The sequence below is a fragment of the Schistocerca nitens genome, chromosome 5 (genome assembly GCF_023898315.1).
Source record: "Schistocerca nitens isolate TAMUIC-IGC-003100 chromosome 5, iqSchNite1.1, whole genome shotgun sequence".
Lineage (NCBI taxonomy): Eukaryota > Metazoa > Arthropoda > Insecta > Orthoptera > Acrididae > Schistocerca > Schistocerca nitens.
Genome location: NC_064618.1, coordinates 513,724,952 through 513,752,101, shown reverse-complemented (window position 1 = coordinate 513,752,101; position 27,150 = coordinate 513,724,952). Strand labels below are relative to the sequence as shown.

The window sequence follows — 27,150 nt, the reverse complement described above, 5'->3', positions numbered from 1 at the left end:
ACTGCCCTGGCCAGCACATTGTCCAGATCTCTCACCAATTAGCCCGCATCTCGTGGTCGTGCGGTAGCGTTCCCGCTTCCCACGCCCGGGTTCCCGGGTTCGATTCCCGGCGGGGTCAGGGTTTTTCTCTGTCTCGTGATGGCTGGGTGTTGTGTGCTGTCCTTAGGTTAGTTAGGTTTAAGTAGCTCTAAGTTCTAGGGGACTTATGACCGCAGCAGTTGAGTCCCATAGTGCTCAGAGCCATTTGAACCATTTCTCTCACCAATTGAAAACGTCTGGTCAATGGTGGCCCAGAAACAGGCACCTCACAATACGCCAGTCACTACTCCTGATGAACTGTGGTGTCGCGTTGAAGCTGCATGGGCAGCTGTTTTGTCTGTTTGACTCAATGCCCTGGCGTATCAAGGCCGTTATTACGGCCAGAGGTGGTTGTTCTGGGTACTGATTTATCAGGATCTATGCACCCAAATTGCGTGAAAATGTAATCACATGTCAGTTCTAGCATAATATATTTGTCCAAGGAACACCCGTTTATCATCTGCATTTCTTGTTGGTGTAGCAATTTTAATGGCCAGTAGTGTATTAGAACATAAATGCAGTTTGTTTTCACCCACGTAAAAATAGTTGTATGACCAAGAAATGGTGAAAGGATGCTTAGGCAGGGTTAAATTTTAATCAACACATAGCATAGGCGTGTAAACGTTGGAGAATCCGTTTGGTAAGTTTCGGATATGGTGTTGAGAGAACAAGAAGTGTCATATTTGCACAGGCTCCCTGGCGTACATGTCGGTGGGCATGGCGGTGCTGTGGAACGCCCCGATGATGCCGCGCCTGCAGCAGAACACGTCGCACATCGTGCTGACGGCGGAGGAGGCGTCGTGGATGACGGCGGTGCCGCCGCTGGTGGGCATCGCGCCCAACTTCTTCACCGGCTGGCTGGTGCAGCTGGTGGGCCCGCGGCGCCTGCTGCTGTGCACGGCGCTGCCCTTCCTCGTGGCGTCGCTGTGGCAGCGCTTCGCCACCACGTTCGGCGAGCTGCTCGCCACTGCCGTCATCTGGGGCGTCGGCATCGGCATCGTGATCCCGGTCAGTACCCCACACTGCTCGGTGCCTAACACGTGTAGGCAGCTGCGCTAGTCTTAAAAAGTTTTATGTGCTCATTTTCAGAAAGCAATAAATTACATACCGGCACACTGCAACGCATAGCTCGTAATCATGAGACACAGAGGGAGGAATCTACTGTTAATCTTAACATAAATGTTACTATTGTGGCCGGCATGCGAAAAGAAACACCGTTCGAACAGGCCTTGAAGGATCAACGCTGCTGCTGACCGGCCGCTGTGTCATTCTCAGCCCTTAGGCGCCACAGGATGTGAATATGGAGGTGCATGTGGTCAGCACACCACTCTTCCGGCCGTTGTCGGCTTTCACTACAGGTGCTGCTGTAACCTCCCCCTTACTAATCGGCCTATCCTGCTTGCGATATAAAATATGGTCGTGGATCGCATTTATGCCTAATGGATTTTTACTAACTGGATAAGACTATCTTTCCCGAAGAAATAATACCGATAAGTAGGAGACCCTTCCGATAAAAAAGTCTACTAAAAATAAAAAGTAATTAAACCTAACATGTTTATAATTTGGAAAAATGAAACTTATTTGTACATTCACTCACGAACAACACTGGACAGAAAAGGGGTACCACTGATCATGAATCAAAAAGTTGCACTAAAGCACGAAAAGGGAATAATTACTGGTCGCCAGCCCACTAGGGCAGTTTACAACCAAAATCCTGTACAGGATGATGGGAAAGAGAAACATGTATTATTAAACACTGACTTGGCAACTGAAGGTTGTCGTGTTTCTTGACATTAATTTTAAGTGAGTATGTAATGATGAAGAGAAAAGTCACCCTTATTTTATGTTTTTCATTAAATTTTGAAATAAAAGAGTCGAGTAATGATTTGTAAATATGCAATTAAACTATATGTTAGTACTGAACTTCGTCACGTGAACAATGACTTTCAACGTAACGTCATCAATGAAATTTAAAAAAAAAGCAAGCACTTTTACTTCTCAATTACTTATTTTGCAAATTGGATTTCAAATTATTGTCTGAACAACTGAGCCTTTTTTACTGACTTGAACAGAAATAAATAATAGAATATGTAACAAACCAAATAGCTATGTGCTTTAAGCTATATTTAAAATAAATAAAACTTCTGCACTCTTAATTTGTACATTTCATTAGATTTGGATTTTTTCCAGTAATTGATTCTCAAACTTGAAAACTGAAATTGGTTTACTTTACTCATATACTGAAACCTCTGTCATACAACAGTTAATTGAAAGTAGACTCAGGCTAAAATTCTTAAAAGTGGAATTATTCATTAATAAACTGGCTGTAACTATTCAATTTGTTTCTTATGACACTCGGTTAGCATATAAGGAAAAAAAAGGAACAAGGACCCTGCTTGGTAACAGTGTCTGAGGACAATGAGGACACAATCACCCTGAGTTTAACAGATTATTATTTAAATAAATTTTATCAATCAAATCACATTCAGTTGTGCTGCTGGGTTAGCCGTTAATACTTTCTACCAATGAATAGTCTTACTTCAGTGCCGTGCATCCCACGAAACTCGGAGCCGAGAACGTCTCTGTTGCTGGAACTGCTGCTGTTGTTGAAGACGGTAGCATCTTGTGGAACATGGTTAGTTACAGTAACGGCCAATCGTAATTGTGGAACGTGGTTAGTTACAGTAACGGGCAATCGTAATTAATACAGCCTCTTCCACCCGTCCACTGTCCGTACTCCTGCTACTAGACAGCTGGCCGGCGTGCGTACATGATGCTGCCGAAATGGTATACTCTACTGCCAGATCGTTGACACCACACTTCCGCACACTACAAGCGCTGGAACCTGTCTCCCTCTCTCCGTGCGCTCTGCGCAACCCCTACCCAAAGATTTTACAATGCACAAGCACTGCTATTATCGTTGCTAGTCGATGCAAATAACAACTCTTTTGGCTTTTCCCCAGAGCTTATAAGTTTCACAGAAAGGCACAGATAAATACAATGAAATGTCAGCATACTTCTACCTGAATTTACATATACAGTGAAGGAATGTCCTTACTTATTAAAAGAAAGCATTTAAATTACAAATATTTACATACAATTCAGCAAAAAAGAATTATATATCAGTAGCAGGTGCCATGCATCCTGCATTTTCTACTTCTCTAGTACCTCCTCTATTGGCCTCACAAACGCTGAGAACACCACGCTTTCCAGCAGCACTCTGTAGATATGGACGGTGACCCATCCAAGTGCTGGCCAAACCCAACAGTGCTTAACTTCGGTTAGCTGACGGAAACCGATGTTCCCACTGCGGAAAGGCCATTGCCAAAGTTAAAAAGAAGAAAAATGGTACAAAAACCTCTAAAAATTAAAAAAATAATATGAATTTCCCCTTTTAGTTCAACATACGTAGTAATATCTAGTTCAAGTGTCGTCGTGTCAGGAGATCACTGAGTAAATTAATAAAAATAAGAAGGTAACAGCAGCTATCCTTTCTAGAACAGCATACTTTCATTATTACTGGGTATAAGCTTCTTCTATTTGCCGTCATCCCTTCCAGTCCTGCTCGTCGCGCATCCATACCTCAGAATACCTGTTGAAGTTATAATTGCTTATTATATAAAATAAATACACTCCTGGAAATTGAAATAAGAACACCGTGAATTCATTGTCCCAGGAAGGGGAAACTTTATTGACAAATTCCTGGGGTCAGATACATCACATGATCACACTGACAGAGCCACAGGCACATAGACACAGGCAACAGAGCATGCACAATGTCAGCACTAGTACAGTGTATATCCACCTTTCGCAGCAATGCAGGCTGCTATTCTCCCATGGAGACGATCGTAGAGATGCTGGATGTAGTCCTGTGGAACGGCTTGCCATGCCAATTCCACCTGGCGCCTCAGTTGGACCAGCGTTCGTGCTGGACGTGCAGACCGCGTGAGACGACGCTTCATCCAGTCCCAAACATGCCCAATGGGGGACAGATCCGGAGATCTTGCTGGCCAGGGTAGTTGACTTACACCTTCTAGAGCACGTTGGGTGGCACGGGATACATGCGGACGTGCATTGTCCTGTTGGAACAGCAAGTTCCTTTGCCGGTCTAGGAATGGTAGAACGATGGGTTCGATGACGGTTTGGATGTACCGTGCACTATTCAGTGTCCCCTCGACGATCACCAGTGGTGTACGGCCAGTGTAGGAGATCGCTCCCCACACCATGATGCCGGGTATTGGCCCTGTGTGCCTCGGTCGTATGCAGTCCTGATTGTGGCGCTCACCTGCACGGCGCCAAACACGCATACGACCATCATTGGCACCGAGGCAGAAGCGACTCTCATCGCTGAAGACGACACGTCTCCATTCGTCCCTCCATTCACGCTTGTCGCGACACCACTGGAGGCGGGCTGCACGATGTTGAGGCGTGAGCGGAAGACGGCCTAACGGTGTGCGGGACCGTAGCCCAGCTTCATGGAGACGGTTGCGAATGGTCCTCGCCGATACCCCAGGAGCAACAGTGTCCCTAATTTGCTGGGAAGTGGCGGTGCGGTCCCCTACGGCACTGCGTAGGATCCTACGGTCTTGGCGTGCATCCGTGCGTCGCTGCGGTCCGGTCCCAGGTCGACGGGCACGTGCACCTTCCGCCGACCACTGGCGACAACATCGATGTACTGTGGAGACCTCACGCCCCACGTGTTGAGCAATTCGGCGGTACGTCCACCCGGCCTCTCGCATGCCCACTATACGCCCTCGCTCAAAGTCCGTCAACTGCACATACGGTTCACGTCCACGCTGTCGCGGCATGCTACCAGTGTTAAATACTGCGATGGAGCTCCGTATGCCACGGCAAACTGGCTGACACTGACGGCGGCGGTGCACAAATGCTGCGCAGCTAGCGCCATTCGACGGCCAACACCGCGGTTCCTGGTGTGTCCGCTGTGCCGTGCGTGTGATCATTGCTTGTACAGCCCTCTCGCAGTGTCCGGAGCAAGTATGGTGGGTCTGACACACCGGTGTCAATGTGTTCTTTTTTCCATTTCCAGCAGTGTATAATTAAAGACTACCTACTTATCTTAAAGCATATATTTACATAATTACATACGAACTTAGTTTCACTTACGAATCTACCATACGATTCCTATGTTCTGCAGTGGAATGGTGATAGTGTACTGATGCACGCCTCACTAAACCGCTAGCGTGAGTCACGCGTTTCGTGACCACGTGCGACGACCTGAACGGGCAGCTGTGTGAGGGAAAGCGTCGTTGACGGTAGTGTCTACATTGCTAATTTTTCGTAGTAAATTGATTAAGACTTCGACTCAACAATTTGATATGATTTTAATATGTACCTACGCCACCTAGATAGTTTACTAGTATTTAAATTTGATACTTTTTCATTTTTTTATGTATTGTTTTTATTTTATTTACTTAACGGTCCCCGACACGATGACGCTTGGATAAAAATATTAGTACTTATATTCAGCTTAAAGGGACAATAGATATTCTTTTTCTTACTTTTTAAAGGTTTCTTTGTGCCTTTACTTAATTTTTAAGTTCTGTTTAGTGCTTTTTAAACTTTATATTTTAACAGTATACACGGGACGATTGACACTCTGTCCCCACGTTCACATAAATACTTTCGAGGACGAAACATCGAATTGTCTCATCGAAATCTGCATATTCTCACAATAGATGGATTTTCATAAATATTATGACAATTGCAATGCAATATCGACGTGCGGTTTCGTGTTTCAGCCTCAAATTATTGTTCCTCCGGTTTTCTTTTCTCTGATATTTTGTTCGTTTATGTGATTTACGTGCTTATATTTTTAATCCGCACATTTACGCATTGACTGTGTTGTAGGATATATTCAGCTAATTTACGTAACAGAAGCGACAAGCAGTGGCGCTAATTCTAAATAAAGTTGGAACAAAGTGGGCTCCCACTGCGCTCTCTTGCAATAGCTGCCTAAACTATTGTGATAAAATCATTTCATTTATTACTGAATTGTAGACCAGAAAGAATTACAAAAGATCATGCGAGAGCATAATTATGTTTACCTTTTACAGCTGAGTCACAATCACCTTTTTCCTGTTTTGCAGACAAAAATTATCAATTGCGTGTCCATCCTTATGCTTATGGGAGTATATCTCTGGGACGACGACCATTTACTATTGTGAGAAAGTAAAACACCTACAGCCGTCCTTATGATTTTATTTTATTTTGTTGCAACCAGTTTCAACGCTTCAGTGCGCCATCTTCAGGCTTGTATGCATAAAAGAGTAACGATAGCATTATCAACTTATCAATCAAGTACATAGAAACAGATTAAAAACAGAATGAGAAACAATGACAAGACTCTACAAGTGAATTTACACCGAACATTTGATAGAACGAACAGATACATCCATTGTCACGTATCTAAACGAATTTCCACTCAATACATTCTACAATTATACTACCTATTAAAAACTTCTTTAAATAACTATTCATGATTTTTATTGGTCAATCGGATGTACATTATCTGCACAACCCTGAAATAACATGCTGTAAGACAAAATAACTGTAGAAGGTGATAAATGGAAGGAAACAATACCTCACAAACAAGTAAAGAGAAAGAACATAACCTATGTGTCACGGCAAAGTGTAATGCTTAGTTGTACACAGATGAAGGGCATACACTATGTCATCTATAAAATGAATGTCCAAGACGTGTTATGAAACCGAATGTAAGACCCACCGCAGATCATAACATAAGTAGAACGTATGAAAGACGCCCACATTTAGTGATATGTGCCTGTCTTGCATTACCTTAACTTAAAATTCCACTATATATGACTCGTGGCATTGCCAGTGTTTTTGTTGTAATGGTTTTTGTATTGCCAACTTATAGATTTCTGTCACACGTTCACAGTTTACGTTTGACATGAAAATTACAGTTACTTACGTTTTAATTACGGGCATCGTGTGTGGTCTCCTCATTGGTCAATTAATAATGTGACCTGACTTTGACACGATTTCTGTGACATGTATTTTCGTATGAAAAAAATTAATTGCTTGCATGTAATGGCTTTCGGTTTCAATGTCATTGAAAGACGTAAGTGCGTACCGCGTGCAATGCATTTGTTCATAACTATAAATTATTTTAGATCTCAATTATTCCTTATGTTTAAAACACAGGAGTACCTTTTCAGTGGGATGCTACTCAGTAAGCTTTTTTGGTTTTTCATGTATATTGTTGAGTCATCCTTTGTGATACAGTGCATCCTTGATGGCTACTTACAAGGGAACCTCCCCATCGCACCCCCCTCAGATTTAGTTATAAGTTGGCACAGTGGATAGGCCTTGATAAACTGAACACAGATCAGTTGAGAAAACAGGAAGAAGTTGCGTGGAACTGTGAAAAAATAAGCAAACTATACAAACTGAGTAGTCCATGGGCCACATAGGCAACATCATGGACAATGTGAGCTCAGGAGCGCCGTGGTCTCGTGGTAGCCTGAGCAGCTGCAGAACGAGAGGTCCTTGGTTCAAGTCTTCCCTCCAGTGAGAATTTTACTTTCTTTATTTTTGCATCGTTATTATCTGTCCGTTCGTTCATTGACGTCTCTGTTCACTGTAATAAGTTTAGTGTGTGTTTTGCGACCGCATCGCAAAACCGTGCGATTAGTAGACGAAAGGACGTGCCTCTCCAATGGGAACCGAAAACATTTGATCGCAAGGTCATAGGTCAACCGATTCCTCCACAGGAAAACACATCTGATATATTCTATACGACACTGGTAACGGCATGTGCGTCACATGACAGGAATATGTTGTCGACCCACCTAACTTGTACACTTGGCGAATGGGTAAAAAGATTCTTCTACATTGCCCGATTTAGGTTTTCTTGTGGATGTGATACACTCCCAAAAAAGTGATGAACAAACAAGAGTTTGTCACATAAACTAAAAATAAAAAAATTAAACTTTTCACTCGATGGAGGATTTGAACCAAGGACCTCTCGTTCCGCAGCTGCTCACGTTACCACGAGACCACGGCGCTGCTGTGTTCTTAGTGTCCTTGATGTTGCCTATCTTCCCATGAACTACTCAGTTTGTATATTTTGCTTATTTTTTCACAGTTCCACACAACTTTTTCCTGTTTTCTCAATTGATCTGTGTTCAGTTTTTGAAGGCCTATCCACTGTGCCAACTTATAACTAAATCTGAGGGGGGTGCGATGGGGAGGTTCCCTTGTTAGTATCACTGTGTGTGATTGTTTTGTGGCAGTACATGATATATAGATGCATTTGCACATGAAAACATTCATCATGATCAGTTTTCTTGTGGGCGTCTTTCATACGTTCTACATATATTATGATCTGAGGTGGATCTTACGTTCGGTTTTGTAACATGTCTTGGATATTCGTTTTATAGATGAGACATAGTGTATGCCCCTCATCAGTGTACAACTAAGCATTTTATACTTTGATGTGATACAGAGGTTATGTTCCTTCTCTTTACTTGTTTATGAGGTATTGTTTCCATCCATTTATCACCTTCTACAGTTATTTTGTCTTACAGTAGGTTATTTCAGGGTTGTGCGGATAATGTATATCCGATTGACCAATAAAAATCATGAATAGTTATTTAAAGAAGTTTTTAATAGATAGTATAATTGCGCAATGCATTAAGTGGAAGTTCGTTACGGTATATTTTAGATATGTGGCAGTGGCATCTATTCGTTCTATCAAATTTTCGGTGTAAATTCACTTGTAGAGTCTTGCCAATGTTTCTCATTCTGTTTTTAATCTATTTCTATGTAACTTGATTGATAAGTTGATAATGCTCCCGTTACTGTTTTATGCATACAGGCCTGAAGATGCCGCATTGAAGCGTTGAAACTGGTTGCGACAAAATAAAATAAAATCTTAAGGATGACTGTAGGTGTTTCATTTTGTCACAAAATCATCATTGTTTGTCAGCCGTAAAAGATAAGCCTATGTTCTAGCGGATTTTTATTTAGATTCTTTTGGACTCTACAACCTGGTATTACGTAACCGGATTTAGCTCTTTATGATACGCAGCGTATATCAAGAGAGCGCTCTGGCGGAAAATATTTTAACTTAATTCACCTGATGAAATGTAAACGGACATTCATGGAACGTAGCTAACAACCATTCCGATTACACCATGTTTAAAATAAAAAAACTCTCTTAAGATCGGTCCTTTCGTTCGGGAGCTACGACGCCACAGACCAGTACACAGATACACACGTCAAACTTATAACGCCCTTCTGATTGCGTCTGAGGTTAAAAACGTCGGTAAATATTCAAATTTTCAAATGTGTGTGAATTCCTAAGAGACCAAACTGCTAAGAACAACACACACACCCATGCCCGAGGGAGGATTCGAACCTCCGTCGGGAGGGAATCGTCGGGAACAATTCAAATGATACACAGAGGCTAATCGACTGGCCTGGTGGCATCACCAGCAGACCATCGAGCGAACACTCAAAACAACAACAAAGACCCAACAGGAGGAGATGACACGAGGAGCAAACCCGGGGAAATCGGGCCCCAGCAACGAAGTTGGGACGTCACCCTATTGCCTCGTCCGACATACGAGGGTGGTTTGATAGGTCTGATAAAAAAGCAACAAAAAATTTTTGTTTCGTAAACAACTCACCTTACTTCTCGACATAGTCTCCTTTAGGGGATATACACTTGGTCCAGCTATCCTCCAGCTTTTTCATCACATCGGAAAATAAAGTTCTGTCAAAGTCTGCAAAATACTCGTCAAGTGCGATTACCACTTCCTCATTTGACGGAAATTTCTTTCCAGCAAGCCAAAGTTTCAATTTCGGCAACAGTAAAACGTCACTTGGGAGTCAGCTCTGTTATATAGGGTGGATGAGGAATAATTCAAAGACCAGTTCATGGACTTTCGCCATTGTTATCGATGATGAGTGAGATGGTGCATCATCCTGGTGAAAGAGCAAATTTTTGTGTGTCAGCGTTGGTCTTTTTCTCAGCCAACGCAAGTTTCAGACGATCCACCAAGGAAGCGTAATAGGGCTCAGTTATGGTTCTGCCTTTTTTCAAGTTTTGTATGAGGATTATTCCTCGAGAATCCCAAAAAACAGTGGCCATCACCTTACTAGCTGACAAAATGGTCTTTGTCTCCTTCAGTGCACTTTCTCCAGCCTTTGTCCACAGTTTTTGCTTCCGTTTCGACTCTGGTGTGTAATGATGTCTCCAGATTTGATCAACAGTCACAAATCGGCGTAAAAAGTCTTGAGGAGTGCGATTAGACATCGCCATGCATTGTGTTAAAATATTGTGCCGAATTCGCCTTCGGTCGACTGCGACCACGGCAGCCACTTTACACACAACTTCTCTGGAGACAATTCCCCGAGCAGGATATTACGCTGTCACTCAGCCGAGTGCCTACAGTGCAAGCGATCCCACGATTTTTTATTCAGTGGTCTTGTATTACGATATCATGGATTTTCCCAGAGCTTTCCTTTGAGGTGTCCTGCACTGGATGGCCGAAGTGCGCTTCGTTTCGGTGCTTCGACCACGCTTAAATTCATTACTTCAGGAGTAAATGGTCTCCAACGATGGTGCAGAGCACGCATGAACTTCAGCCAGCTCTGTTTTGATTTGTGCGGCAGTCCAACCCTTCAACTAAAAATGTTTCATAGCAGCACGAAGCTCGGTTTTCTCCATTTTCAATCACAGAAGACACACTGACCAGTTGAGATAGCTGTCTACACTGTACGTTTTTGAAATTCTTTATACTATCCTTGGGATAATCAAACTTACCAACTATGAAGGAGCAACAAAAATATTCCATTGTTTCAGGAAATTTACCAAGCTTATCAGGTGACTCTCGTACATCGTGAACGCTGGAGTACGTTCAGAGCCAGGAGGGAAATCAGTAAGTCAATGAAAAGGCGCCCAATAAACTCGTTAACTTCGTCATATGTTACCTATAGCGTGAGTCTATCCAAACGCACAGCTACGAAGTGTCCTCGGAGACGTTCGTGATGGCTACGAAGTTTTAAAATTGGTCTCAAATTGTAACTTGGTGCCCTCTGGAGAAGGTCGCTGCAACTTTTAAGGCCTGTAGTGGCCGTACTGCGCTTCCGCCACGGTACCCGCATATCTCTTTGGCCCCGGAACATACCAGGCCAGTGTATACTACCGAACCACTATATTATTGCACATGGCCTTCCGCAGAAGTTGTAGGAAACACCTGGTTTCATTACAGTAAACAATACAGTCGTGACTAATCAAAACGCAGAGCACTACCAATGCTTTTAGATCAACTGTGAAAATACTGACAAGTGGTTCAGTGTGTTCTCGTGAAATATCGAGACAAGTGCAGTGCGGTCCATAATCACGAATAGTGGACACATTTAGATGAAAAAGAGCTTTATTCAGATCTGATCTCTCAGATTTCATCGACGTGATTGGTTGATAGTGAGCTTCCAGTTCCGCACACCTTTCCACGTTCTGCACAGCGTTTCGAGGACCGACCCATCTGTCTTCTTCAGGTGCTGCGAGATTTGCTATAACGTATACTCGCAGCCTGGACTCCAGCCAGGCTAGGAACTATTGTTGGTCTCCCGCCGATATTTACAGCCAGGTTCGATTCCCGACGTTCAACTGAAGAACTGGTGTGACGAATAGTTTGTCATTTCTAGTATGAAAACTGAAAATAACTATTTCGAGTTATCTTATTTCCTGATGCTGAATACGCTTTCTTCACATTGTCGGCAAAGTAGTCTTGAGGTAATATTTCTGATGAAATGCAGAAATATATTGAAGAACCAAAGAGACTGGTGCACCTGCCCAGTAACGTGTAGGGTCCCCGCGAGCACGCAGAAGCGCCGCAGCACGACGTGGTATGGACTCAGCTAATGTCTGAAGTAGTGCTGGAGGGAACTGCGTCATGAATCCTGCAGTGCTGTCAATAAATCCTTAAGAGCACGAGGGGGTGGGGATCTCTTCTGAACAGCACGTTGCAAGATATCACAGATATGCTCAATAGTGTTCATATCTGGGGTGTTTGGTGGCCAGCGGAAGTGTTCAACCTAAGAAGAGTGTTTCTGAAGCCTATCTGTAGCAATTCAGCTCATGTGCGGTGTCGCATTGTCCTGCTGGAATTGCCCAAGCCCGTTGGAATGCACAATGGACATGAATTGATGCAGGTGATCAGACAGGATTCTTACGTACGTACGCCTTTCAGGATCGTATCTAGATGCATCAAGGGTCCCATATCTATCTAACTGCACACTCCCCACAACATTACGAAGCCCCCAGCAGCTTGAAAAGTCCTCTGCTGATATGCAGAGTCCATGGATTTATGAGGTTGTCTCCACGCCCGTACTCGTCCATCCGCTCGATACAATTTGAAACGAGACTCGTCCGACCAGGCAACATCTTTCCAGTCATCAACAGTCGGCATTGACGTGTCCAGGCGAGGCGTAAAGTTTCGTGTCGTGCAGTCATCAAGGGTACTCGAGTAGGGCTTCGGCTCCGAAAGCCCATATCGATGATGTGTCGTAGACTGGTTCCCACGCTGACACTTGGTGGTCCAGCATTGAAATCTGCAGCAACTTGTGGAAGGGTTGCACTTCCGTCACGTTGAACGATTTTCTTCAGTCGTCGTTCGTCCCGTTGCAGGATCTTTTTTCGACCGCAGCGATATCAGAGATTTGATGTTTTGGTGGATTCCTGATATTGATGGTACACTCGTGAAATGGTCGTAGGGGAAAATCCCTGCTTCATCACTATCTCGGAGATGCTGTCTCCCACCGGTCGTGCGCCGAATGTAACACCACGTTCAAGCTCACTTAAATCTTCATAACCTGCCATTGTAGCAGCAGTAATCGATCTGACAACAGCTCTAGACACTTGTTGTCTTGTAAATAAGTTATATAAAACTGCAACCAGTCATTTTTTGAATAATTATGTTTTATTCCATGAAGCGGTTTTCGAACCTTTTCAGGTTCATCTTCAGATGGTTTCTGGAAGTTACATCATTTCTAGCGTAATGCTGGGTGCTTGCTAGCGACAGTATGGGCGGCTGTTTTCGGTTGTATTCCATTGAACAGAATGAGATTATCATCAACAAACGCTATGTTGACACATTTATAAGCGTGCCTTTTCTAGGGAAGGTTTCTCACCAAATTGCCAACCTCTTCAAGACATACAACATAAAAATAAGCTTCTTCACCAACAACAAATACAAAATAAAATCATACACACCACCAAAACTACTATAGAGCAGTATCAAAAGTCAGGTGTATATAAGCTCACTTGCTACTCATGTCCCAGCTTCTACATTGGACAAACCGGCAAAAGCTTCACAACAAGATTTATAGAACACATAGATGCACTTCCTCTTAACAACCTGAATAAATCCAGCTTTGCCTCTCATCTTGCCCAACACAATCATTCTGCAAACAGAAAAGAACAAATCTAAAATACTCCATGTTGCCAACAAAGGCACGATACATCACCTTCTTGAAGAAATTGAAATATTTATCTATACAAATACAGCATCTGATTACTTACACAATGACCAAACTGAACTGAGAAACAAATTTTTCCTTCAGAACTTTGAAGATTTACTAATTCAAAACAAGTAACCACTCAACCAATCCTACTCCATCTCACCACTCACCTCCCACATAACCACTCCCCCCTATCCTTCTCCTTACATCCTAACTACACTGGTGTCAATGTAAATTTGCCACCACAGAATAAAACCTATACTATATTTGTAAATGGTAAAGCCCTCTACTGTTAAAATAAATCAGTACTTTTATACATGTTACTTCTAGCTGGAACAAACAGGATCTGTCTTCACCAATATTCCAGATCACGTTAATGTAAGAACAAAAATGAGGCGACAGTTCACTTAAACTTTTGTTTTTGGTTTTAGATATGAAGTGTATTGTCATATCAACAGCTTTAGTCCATTAGAAACACTATAACTTTTATACATATTACCTTAGCTAAAAAAATAGAATCTACCTTTACTAATATTGCAGATTATGTTATCGTAAAAACAGAAATAAATCAACAGTTCATTTGAAGGTTGGTTATTATTTAAAATTTAAACTTCAATGTAAAGGTCTTCTTCTTATTCTTCTTTCTCTTGCGCCTTTGTCCCGCAGTTTTCACAGGATCGGCGTGGTTACAATCTGATTTGGCATGGTTAATTTGATGCTCTCTCTGTCGCCACCCTGTACCCCCGTGACAGAATCAGTGCGCTCCAGCTGTATGTGTATAGTGTAATTCATGAAACGGTGTGAACGTGGTTCAAATGTCTGCGAGTCGTGTAACTGACGAGGGACGTGAGGACCAGCCCGGTATTCACCTAGTGGGATGTGGAAAACCGCCTAAAAACCACTTCTAGGCTGGCCAGCACATTGGCCCTCGTCGTTAATCCGCTGGGCAGATACGATCCGGGGCCGGCGCACCTACCCGAGTCCAGGAAGCAGCGCATTAGCGCTCTCGGCTAACCTGGCAGGTTTAAATGTAAAGGTCATGGTCATACAAACGGATATATCTCATTGTAAATACAATAAACTGACTGTATTATACGTTAATATACAAATAGAAATAAGACATCATATCAGTTGAAGTTTGTTCTTGTAGTAATTTATTTATTTATTTTATTTTGCTCTCTCACGTTATCGCCCGTCTGATTAAAATATTTGCACTTATATCGACTTTAATACATGAAAAAGAGAACAAATTACATCTCTGTGCAAAGTAGGCCTATGCCATACGTTTTTCTAAAGATCTTTGTTACAAGCAACAGTTGTACAGCACATGCTGGATGCTGGCAAAGTTTCGCTGTCAGACTGTAAATTAATATATATATTGTGTTAAAATGTGCGAAGTGATATACCAAATAACCATCCACATGGATGCAGACAGGTGGATACTAACGAAAATAGCCGCCGATTCTGTCGGAGTACGTAAAAAACTAAATTTACATCATATCGTCGGATAAACAATAGTCATGGCGATACATTAAAGCGTGTTCCGTGTTCTTGTCACAGAGCCAGCACCCAGCACTATGCTAAAAATTAGGACGTAACCTCGGGAAACCATATGAATATGAACCTGAAAAGATTCAAAAACAGGTTCTTGGAGTAAACATAACTATTCAAAAAAGTGATTTGTTGCTGTTTTATGTAACTTATTTACATTCAATTAACTGTCACGGGTTCTAAAATATCCGTAATGGATGAGCTTGATAACCTGATCGTCGGTACGTTGGTATTTTGTTGAATAAGTAACAGTGTGTAACTATATCAAGTGCCTTACAGAACCCGAGGGACAATCCGTCATCTAGGATGTCGTTCCATACGGCGCTCCGTACATCAAATGCGAAAATAGCGAGATCAGTTTCACAAGATATTATCTACGAGGGGCGTTGAATAAGTAATGTAACACATTTTTTCTACGAAAATTGCGACGGATAAGACGCGGTATTTGTTGTGGGACGTCGTGGAATATTCCCGCTTCAGCCCCTATGGGTTCATGAAGTTCCAATGGGCAGCTGCACTACATGTGGTACACAAAATAGGGGCTGTAATGGAGGTACGTTCCAAGTTGAGAGAGCTGTCTCTGAGTTTATTTTGGAGGGAAACCAGAGAATGTCAAGTATTCATAGGCGCTTGCTGAATGTCTACGTAGTCTTGGAAGAGAACAAAAGCACGATGAGTCGTTGGACGGGGCGTCTGTCATCATCGCAACAAGGTCGTCCAAACCTGACATATCTCCCGCGTGCCGGTCGGCCGCACAGAGTCGTGAAATTGAAGAAACAGCTTCTCATTATTCACGACAGTGGAAGGCCTCACACAAATCTGTGCACACGAGAGGAGCTCACGAAACTTCATGGAACTGTTCTTCCTCATCCACCCTACCTCCTGGATATCGCACCTTACGACTTCCATCTGTCTGATCCAATGGAGGATGCACTCTGCAGGAACCACAAAGTGAGCCGGCCGCTGGTGGCCGAGCGGTTCTGGCGCTACAGTCTGGAACCGCGCGACCGCTACGGTCGCAGGTTCGAATCCTGCCTCGGCCATGGATGTGTGTGTTGTCCTTAGGTTAGGTTTAAGTAGTTCTAAGTTCTAGGGGACTTATGACCTCAGCAGTTGAGTCCCATAGTGCTCAGAGCCATTTGAACCATTTTTTTTAACCACAAAGTGAATGATGGGAAGGTTATTCACGCAGCAAAATGTTGACTCCGACGTCGGCCAGTAGAGTGGTAAATGGAAATGATCATATTACCAAGTGGATATACAGGCCCTCCCAGTAGCGTGGCGTAAGGTCAGCGCATTGAACGGAAATTATATTAGAAAATAGGGTTTTGAACCCAAGGGAGTGGGGAATAAAATGGTGTATTGTAATCCTGAATAAAACCAACGTGCTCTTAGAAATTAATGTTTTGCATTACTTATTGAACGCCTCTCTTGCTTTGATTCTTTTATGTCAGCAAGGAACGTGTTCCAAAATTGTACAAGAGCTTCATATTAACAATGCAAGCCTGTAATTATGTGCACCTGTTTAACGGCGCTTCTCCGGTTGTTGGCAGGTGAGCCCGCAGTATCAGGTGGAGATTGCTGAGGATCGCGTGCGTGGACTCATGATCTCCATGGGCATGGTCATGATGGGTATCGGCGGCATCCTGATGACCAGCATAGCACCCTACGTGGACTTCTTCACGCTGTGCGAGGTCATGCTGGCGGTCCCCGTTCTGTTCGTGGTGACCTTCTGGTGGATGCCCGAGAGCCCGTACTACCTGGTGTCGAAAGGCCGCACGGAGGAGGCGACGGAGGCGCTGATGCGGCTGCGCGGGAAGGACTCTGCCAAAGAGGTGGAGGGCGAGCTGCAGCAGATCCTGCGCTCTGCAGAGCAAAGCGACCAAAAGGGCGGTAGTGGCACTGCAGAGGCCTTCCGGGAGCTGCGGCGTAGCGCTGCGGCAAGGAGGGCGCTGGTGGTGCGTATTTAGGGTTCGTAGCCCACCGGGCTGAGCCTGTGGAGCGGGACACATCAGGGAAAATTTTCTTATAACTACGCTGCCGGAAAAGATAAATGCAACAACGTCGTGGATAAAAACAATTTAGTGACAAATGAAGTGACAGATAATACGTTATTGTAGAAAAAAATGAAATGATCCTATGGTATTGTTGGCCGGGAGGCCCCATTCGGGGGAGTTCAACCGCCGTATTGCAAGTCCTTTTTAGGTGACGCCACAGCGCCGACTTGCGAGTCAATGATGATGAAGGACGCACAATACCCAGTCCCCTGCCGGGAATCGAACCCAGGCCCCCGGCCTGGTAGGAGGTAACGCTACCGCTACACTACGGAGGCGGACGTGATTATGGAAGTATATGATAACAAACTGATACCAAATGAAAATCTCATGTCATCCTGAAAGGTGTCCAAACAGACGCATTAATGTGTATTCTCGCATGGTTACCACTATAAATTCCAGTGAATCAGTCTAGTTCGCAAGAAATTCGCATACATTTCGTTTGGCGATTGGTTTCGGTCTTTTCTCAGGTCATCATCAGACCATTTTTCACTCTGCACGATCCCTCCCGCCGGAGATTCGAGTCCTGCCTCGGGCATGGGTGTGTGTGCTGTTCTAAGAATGAGTTAGTTTAAGTTACTTTAAGCAGTGCGTAAGTCTAGGGACCGAGGACCTCAGCGGTTTGGTCCCTTAGGAATTCACACATGTTTGAACATTTTTTACTCTGCAAACAGGAGCATACATGTTGTAGATGCTCGAAGAATGAATACAGTCATAGAAGGAAAATAGCATGAAATATATGGCTGGTATGCCCTTGGTGGTGGCGTGGACCAGGCCGCTCTGGAAGTGCGTGGAACACTGCTGAGGGGAGCTCTTACATAGGGCCACCAACAGCCAATCGTAGAGAACCGTTTCTCTTTGTAAACGTATATTATTGTAAGTTACTGATAGAAAAGAAAGCATAGAAAAACCACGGTTATTACGAATACACCTAAGAGACATACATTAGAGCAGAATGCCTCGCCCAATGACACTGGCTGTATTCATTATACGTATGCTGCTTAAATCAACGTGATCGTGGCAGAAATTGCTGATAGGGTGCCAACTGATTACCAAAGTGACGAATGTGTGTTGGTAAGTTCCGCCGTGAGCCAAAGACGTTGCGGCATCGATTCGGGAATGATGCGGAATTCGATAAGTACTGCCTAAAGAGAAAATATCTGCAGCTGTCTTACACATTTACATAAATATTTAGTTGCCTGTTGTACAATTATGATAAATTAACTGTAAAATAACCGTTTACGACGCCACGCCATTTTTTACAAAGGCGATGAGTAAGACATGTTTTAAATACCAATTACAAAATGCAGTACACATTTTGTGGAGATGAGGAACAATATGCACATCTAGATTACAATTGCACAGTTATATAAATATTGAAAGGAGCATCTAAGCGATAGTAGCAGTATCATAGTGTGCGCCGACAAACTGTATGTAGTCATTATGTAGCAAATTCGTACTGCGTAAAAGTATTAGCGAGAATAGACAGCTAAAACCTATGATAGGAGGTTATTAATAAAAGAAAATGTTTACTAGAAGTACCAGATAGTAACGCTTTTTTTTTTTAATATGAGGATATTTTGCCGGCCGGAGTGGCCGAGCGGTTCTAGGCGCTACAGTCTGGAACCGCGCGACCACTACGGTCGCAGGTTCGAATCCAGCCTCGGGCATGGATGTGTGTGATGTCCTTAGGTTAATTGGGTTTAAGTAGTTCTAAGTTCTAGGGGACTGATGACCTCAGAATTTAAGTCCCATAGTGCTCAGAGCCATTTTTGGGGATATTTTGAATGACAAGTAGCACAAGCAGTGAGTACAGAGGCCATGACGATATGATGATCAGCCTATGTTTACATAACAGTGCAAAATTTATTTAAAAGTGGCGCATGCTCAAAGGTACACTCTCTTGGGGTGAGTACTGCATTGCGTCTATCCTGTGGCACAAGTGGTAGTATAGAGGATCGGAACATACTCACTCGCCTGCGATAATTGTGCTTGTTTCACAGGTTGAAACATTTGTGGCCTAGTTAGAGATCTCCAGGAGTGTAAGCGTTGTGAGGTGTGGGCAGACCCTAGTTCACACAGCGTGTATGGTGCGATGGCAGTTAGGTTGGTTGGTTGGTTGGTTTTGGGGAAGGAGACCAGACAGCGTGGTCATCGGTCTCATCGGATTAGGGAAGGATGGGGAAGGAAGTCGGCCGTGCCCTTTCAGAGGAACCATCCCGGCATTTGCCTGGAGTGATTTAGGGAAATCACGGAAAACCTAAATCAGGATGGCCGGACGCGGGATTGAACCGTCGTCCTCCCGAATGCGAGTCCAGTGTGATGGCAGTTACCTTAAAGCATTATCGATCTCTGTTTTCCTGAGAACAATGTTCCAAAATATTCTTAATATGATATAGGTGCCGTAACGCATTCTGCGACAGGTTGCCCCAAGTATCTTGCGCCTTGTGTTGCAATTTGGCAATTGTTCTTGCGGGCCGTGTGGAAGGAGTGAGCTCCCTCTCCATAATATCCCACACGTTTTCAACTGGAGAGAGTTTTCGGTGATCCTACCGACCAGGGCAGTTATTGTACGTCACGAACAGTACGTTCCGTCGCAGTAGCTGTATGTGGAATGCATTGTTCTGCTGAAAAATCACGTCACCTTCCATTCGAAGAAACGGCACTAGCACAGGAAAACTGGTTGTGTCAGGTGCAACGCTAGACACATAAGGTAATTTCAGTGAAAGTACTTGTTGCCCACAGGTTAACATTCTGTACTGAAGCTATTTGTGTCTTTTGTTACTATATTGTATGACTAGTCACGGTCAATAGCAAAGGTGTGCGGTTTGAGAATGGGCGCGTCAACCAGTAACCACTGCAGTAGAAATTGTATATCAACGCAACAGAGACGGACAAAAGAAAAATATATATATATATATATATATATATATATATATATATATATCCAATTTCCTCACAAGTTGTCTCAATGTTGTTGCAGGCATACAGTTACCAGTGGTTCCTGATTATACATCAGGTGCAACAAGTGTCCACATTTCGCCCCTGGACGACATTCATTCTATCACCGCTGCTCGCATAATACGTCGATCCTAACCTGCGCCCTACTACGCGGACGCCTAGGACCTATTCTACAGGCGTGAGAATGTCTCTAGACCACCGTTAAAACAATCACGAGTTCGAGTATCGGTCCGACACACAGTTCTAATCTGCCAGGAAGTTTTAATCTACACGCCTCTAACATGTTGTTGTTGTTGTTGTTGTTGTTGTCTTCAGTCCTGAGACTGGTTTGGTGCAGCTCTTCATGCTACTCTATCCTGTGCAAGCTTCTTCATCTCCCAGTACCTACTGCAGCCCACATCCTTCTTAATCTGCTTAGTGTATTCATCTCTTGGTCTCCCTCTACGAGTTTTACTCTCCACGCTGCCCGCCAATACTAAATTGGTGATCCCTCGATGTCTCAGAACATGTCCTACCAACTGATCCCTTCTTTTCGTCACGTTGTGCCACAAGCTCCTCTTCTCCCCAATTCTATTCAATACCTCCTCATTAGTTATGTGATCTACCCATCTAATCTTCAGCATTCTTCTGAAGTACCACATTTCGAAAGCTCCTATTCTCTTCTTGTCCAAACTATTTATCGTCCATGTTTCACTTCCATACATTGCTACACTCCATGCAAATACTTTCAGAAACGACTTCCTGACACTTAAATCTATACTCGATGTTAACATATTTCTCTTCTTCAGAAACGCTTTCCTTGCCATTGCCAGTCTACATTTTATATCCTCTCTACTTCGACCATCATCAGTTATTTTGCTCCCCAAATAGCAAAACTCCTTTACTACTTTAAGTGTCTCATTTCCTAATCTAATACCCTCAACATCAACCGACTTAATTCGACTACATTCCATTATCCTCGTTTTGTTTTTGTTGATGTTCTTCTTATATCCTCCATTCAAGACACTCTCCATTCCGTTCAACTGCTCTTCCAAGTCCTTTGCTGTCTCTGACAGAATTACAATGTCATCGGCGAACCTCAAAGTTTTTATTTCTTCTCCATGGATTGTAATACCTACTCCAAATTTTTTTGTTTCCTTTACAGCTTGCTCAATATATAGATTGAATAACATCGGGGATAGGCTACAACCCTGTCTCACTCCCTTCCCAACCACTGCTTCCATTTCATACCCCTCGACTTTTATAACTGCCATCTAGTTTCTGTACAAATTGTAAATAGCTTTTTGCTCCCTGTATTTTACCCCTGCCACCTTCAGAATTTGAAAGAGAGTATTCCAATCAACACTGTCAAAAGCTTTCTCTAGGTCTACAAATGCTAGAAACGTAGGTTTTCCTTTCCTTAATCTTTCTTCTAAGATAAGTCGTAGGGTCAGTATTGCCTCACGTGTTCCAACATTTCTACGCAATCCAAACTGATCTTCCCCGAGGTTGGCTTCTATCAGTTTTTCCATTCGTCTATAAGGAATTCGCGTTAGTATTTTGCAGCTGTGAGTTATTAAATTGATAGTTCGGTAATTTTCACATCTGTCAACACCTGCTTTCTTTGGGATTGGAATTATTATATTCTTCTTGAAGTCTGAGGGTATTTCTCCTGTCTCGTACATCTTGCTCACCAGATCGTAGAGTTTTGTCAGGACTGGCTCTCCCAAGGCTGTCAGTAGTTCTAATGGAATGTTGTCTAGTCCGGGGACCTTGTTTCGACTCAGGTCTTTCAGTGCTCTGTTAAACTCTTCACGCAGTATCGTATCTCCCATTTCATCTTCATCTACATCCTCTTCCATTTCCATAATATTGTCCTCAAGTACAGCGTCCTTGTATAAACCCTCTATATACTCCTTCCACCTTTCTGCCTTCCCTTCTTTGCTTAGAACTGGATTGCCATTTGAGCTCTTGATATTCATACAAGTGGCACTCTTTTCTCCAAAGGTCTCTTTAATTTTCCTGTAGGCAGTATCTATCTTACCCCTAGTGAGACAAGCCTCTACATCCTTACATTTGTCCTCTAGCCATCCCTGCTTAGCCATTTTGCACTTCCTGTCGATTTCATTTTTGAAACGTTTGTATTCCATTTTCTCTGCTTCATTTACTGCATTTTTATATTTTCTCCTTTCATCAATTAAATTCAATATTTCTTCTGTTACCCAAGGATTTCTATTAGCCCTCGTCTTTTTACCTACTTGATCCTCTGCTGCCTTCACTACTTCATCTCTCAGAGCTACCCATTCTTCTTCTACTGTGTTTCTTTCCCCCATTCCTGTCAATTGTTCCCTTATGCTCTCCCTGAAACTCTCCACAACCTCTCGTTCTTTCAGTTTATCCAGGTCCCATCTCCTTAAATTTCCATCTTTTTACAGTTTCTTCAGTTTCAATCTGCAGTTCATAACCAAGAGATTGTGGTCAGAATCCATATCTGCCCCTGGAAATGTCTTACAATTTAAAACTTGGTTCCTAAATCTCTGTCTTACCATTATATAATCTATCTGATACCTTTTAGTATCTCCAGGATTCTTCCAGGTATACAACCTTCTTTTATGATTCTTGAACCAAGTGTTAGCTATGATTAAGTTATGCTCTGTGCAAAATTCTACAAGGCGGCTTCCTCTTTCATTTCTTCCCCCCAATCCATATTCACCTACTATGTTTCCATCTCTCCCTTTTCCTACTGACGAATTCCAGTCACCCATGACCATTAAATTTTCGTTTCCCTTCACTACCTGAATAATTTCTTTTATCTCGTGATACATTTCATCAATTTCTTCATCATCTGTAGAGCTAGTTGGCATATAAACTTGTACTACTGTAGTAGGCATGGGCTTTGTGTCTATCTTGGCCACAATAATGCGTTCACTATGCTGTTTGTAGTAGCTAACCCGCACTCCTATTTTTTTATTCATTATTAAACCTACTCCTGCATCACCTCTATTTGATTTTGTATTTATAACCCTGTAATCACCTGACCAAAAGTCTTGTTCCTCCTGCCACCGAACTTCACTAATTCCCACTATATCTAACTTTAACCTATCCATTTACCTTTTTAAATTTTCTAACCTACCTGGCCGATTAAGGGATCTGACATTCCAAGCTCAGATCCGTAGAACGCCAGTTTTCTTTCTTCTGATAACGACGTCCTCCTGAGTAGTCCCCGCCCGGAGATCCGAATGGGGGACTATTTTACCTCCGGAATATTTTACCCAAGAGGACGCCATCATCATTTAATCATACAGTAAAGCTCTAACATATTGTGCCCAAAATGTGGATCAGTCCGTCGATACGTGCATTCAGCTTCCCGCAGGCACAAAATACCACCCCGACCAAATGGCGGAAACAGTTCAACCGGTGTACTTACTAGACGATGGGACGGGGTTGTACCCCAGAATGATTTTTGAAAACACTCTTTACCTCTAAACTCAACACAGTCACTGCCTGTCGACGCAAAACAGAAGGTTCCGAAACAGGCCTCGTGACCGCCATGTCATCGCCGATGACAAGACAAATGAATCACCAGCACTACAATCCCTCACTATCCACATATTTACCTTGCTGCCACTGATCATAGTCCTTGACGGTGATGAATTTTTTTCGATAGTGTAGCTACACAGAACAGGATGTTGCAGCAATTTTCCAATGAAAAGGATTGTTACTCTACACTTTAGTACTTAATGAATCGACGACCTAAGAAAAATAGGAAAAAAATTTGCGTTTGCCACTTTTGAACTTTTCTCCTTTTTACGGTGTCCACTTTGTATTTTATGGCGGTCCACATTAGATTACACAAAAAATTAGAAAGCGTTTTACACTTTGCTCTTATGTTCCTGTCACTCTCCTAGAGTGACGGATAATGCCGTAATAGGGACGTTGACAGCTTTGTGAATTTTTTTTTTTTCAGTTTGCAATAGTACAATTATCGGGACTACAAAATATGTCATCAAAATATATTCGTTTTTTTTATGAGTAACACTTTCAGGACCTTTTTTTTTGCGTGGGGGTGAAACACCTTAATGTAGGGTTATTTTGATTAATGTCATAGCCAGAGATTGTTGCAGTCGTGGTCTTAACTCCTAAGACTGGTTGACTGGTTCGACGCAGCCATATCTGGTACTTCATCCTGCGCAAGCCTCTTCATCTCCCAATAACTACTGCAACCTGCATCGTTCTGAATCTGCTTGTTGTACTCGCCTCCCGGTTTCCCTGTGGGATTTTTACTCCCCCCTCCCCCACACTTCCCTCCAATACTGTATTGGTGATCCCTTGATGTCTCAGAACGTGTCCTACCTACCGATTCCTTCTTTTAGTCAAGTTGTGCCACAGTGTTTTTTTCTCTCATATTCCATTCAGTACCTCCTCCTTAGTTATGCCATCTACCCATCTAATCTTCAGAATCCTTCTATAGCACCACATTTGAAAAGCCTCTATTCTCTTCTTGTCTAAAACGTGTATCGTCCATGTGTCACTTCGATACATGGTTACACTCCAAACCAATATCATCAGAAAAGGCTTCCTAACATTTAAATCTATATTCAATACGAATAATTTTTTATTTTTCAGGAACATTTCATTGCCAGACTACATGCTATATCCTCTCTACTTCGGCCATCATCTCCTATTTTGTTGCCCAAGTGGCAAAACTCATCTACTACTTTAACTCAGAGGTAATAATACGAAAAAAAAAATTCCCACTACTTTGTTTGACACCGCGAGGAGGGGTGGGACATGCAGTGTTATTCGTAAGTGCTTCTGGGGTTGCAGTAGACGACCGTACAAATGCTATAATGCTCACAGAAGAGACACACATCAGTAGATAGAGCCTCTCTTAGACATTCTAACTCCCATTACAGGTTCTCAGTATGGACACCGTTTGTGACGCAGCAAACATCAATATTCACGGCATTTCTGTCAGAGGGTGCAAAAATTTGACAGGATTTAGAGGATGCTCCACTGCACAATCTGAAGTAGGGAACCTGAGGTCGGAGAAGCCAGCTTAAGGAGATAATAGGAATAAAATCACATTACTGTGTACTTTTTTATTTGCATTAGTTACAGTTAACTGAAAATACCATCACTGACACAATGAACGTACGATTTGTACTATATCTTACAAAATGTGCTCAAACTGGCTGCCATCAACATGAATGCAAGCATGACATCGGCGAACAGGATTCTGATGCAATCTGACAAATATACAAGGTATTTTTTCGAATCGCGTTACAGGCAGCTACAGTTCTGTCAATTAATTGCATCTCTGTATCCACTGGTGTCTCATACATGAGTGACTTTAGATGTCCCCATATGAAATAACCAAGGGGCTTCAGGACAGGTGACCTCGAAAGTCATGGAATAGGACCTCCCTTTCGAATCCAGCGATCAGGAAATACGGCACTGAGATGGTTGCGGACATCCACACTGAAGTGAGACAGTGCACCGTCATCTTGCATCCACATCCTCTCACGAACAACTCAGGTAGATCTCTTTGCATGACCCTCAAGTACAGGTGGCCATTCAACGGCCAGGTAGAAGATATGGACCACTGAGACTGTCGCCTACAATGCCGGCCCAGATATTCACAACAAAACGTACTTGATGGTGTAACTCTACTACAGCGTGAGGGTTTTCCTCATCCCACACATGGCTATTCCCCCTGTTCCAAATACCATCACGATCAAACGAGGTCTCGTCAGTGAACAGCATGATTTGGAGGAAGTCTGGTCATCAATCCGTTGTTGGAGCAACCACTGACACAATGCGACCCTTGGTACGCAGCCAGCCCCAAGCGTTGCATGGACTCGTTGTGCATAATATGGGTGTAGTTGTTGTTCGTTGAACACTCGCCACACGCCTGTATCTGCAGCGCCTGTTTCACTTGAAATACGATGAGTAATTGTAGTGGGGTTCGCTACAACACATTCCATCACCTCCTCTTCAAAATCGGGTGTGCGGGTGGTCCTCATGTTGCAAGACCCCTCGCTTTTCGTTTCCAATGAATCAGTCTCCAGCATCCGTCGGTCGAGAGAAATACACAGTCGTCGTGACGGATGATGCCTGTTAGGCAATCGTTCCCTGCATAGCCTTTCAGCAGCGAGAGCATTGGAACGTACTTCCACCCACACAAGGTGCATGCCAGTGAGGTCCGCGAAACTGCACCTGTATTGTTCCATCGTAATGCACTGTACATCTGTGAATAGCACTCAGTAATGAAGGAACTGTCGTCGGTTCATAGCGCGTTCTGTCATGGGACGATGTAAATACAACAGAGCAACTTATGGACAAGTCAAGTAAACAAAACCTGCATCATGACTTCCTAGTAATCAGGCCGTCCTCCGTGTTTCCTTGCAAGAAATAAAGTTGTACATGAAAATAAACAGCACGGTACGTGTAAACTTGTACGCATGTTAGTTGTAAATAAACTGGAAAACAGTAATGTTAGACAAAGCGGTAGACAAGTTTATTTACACGTCTCCTTAAGCTGGCCCCTCCGACCACACGTTTCTTATCTCAAATTTCTCAGTGGAGCATTCCCTATGTCCTGTTACATTTTTGCACGCTCTTACGGAAACACACTGTATGTGTGCAGTTCATTAACACCAATTGCTCGGGAGGGGGAGACGGCAATTAGCTTTAAAAATCAGTTTCTTCGGCTGCCTATCTGCAGGCACAAACTAATTCGATGTGACAATGTGGACCTGGGTGGAGCAGAGGGTTAACAATGAAACTTGAAGACACCACAACCTGTGGGTGCCAGCTGTAGTTACAATAACTCCTAAAACTATCAGTAGCAGACTTCTCTTTAGAGTGGGACCTGATACATAGCAGTAACATGCAGCAAATTACCACTGTCTTTCTGATAACCTGTCCTAGGACATACGTTCGAATGGTAGTGAAAGGGTGAAGAGACATTTGCTTTTTTAGCTCTTGAATGTCCCGCATTAAGTGTTTACTG

General features: G+C 43.2%; 1 protein-coding gene across 1 annotated transcript in view; it reads left to right on the top strand.

Moving 5' to 3' along the window:
- The first annotated feature begins 783 nt into the window (after positions 1-783).
- The window catches only part of LOC126260561 (facilitated trehalose transporter Tret1-like), an 86,971-nt gene continuing 60,604 nt past the window's right edge, over positions 784-27,150 (top strand). The window contains exons 1-2 of the mRNA XM_049957895.1: positions 784-1,086; positions 16,695-17,099. Of these exons, the coding sequence (XP_049813852.1) occupies positions 784-1,086; positions 16,695-17,099 (708 nt within the window). The remainder of the gene's footprint in view (positions 1,087-16,694; positions 17,100-27,150) is intronic.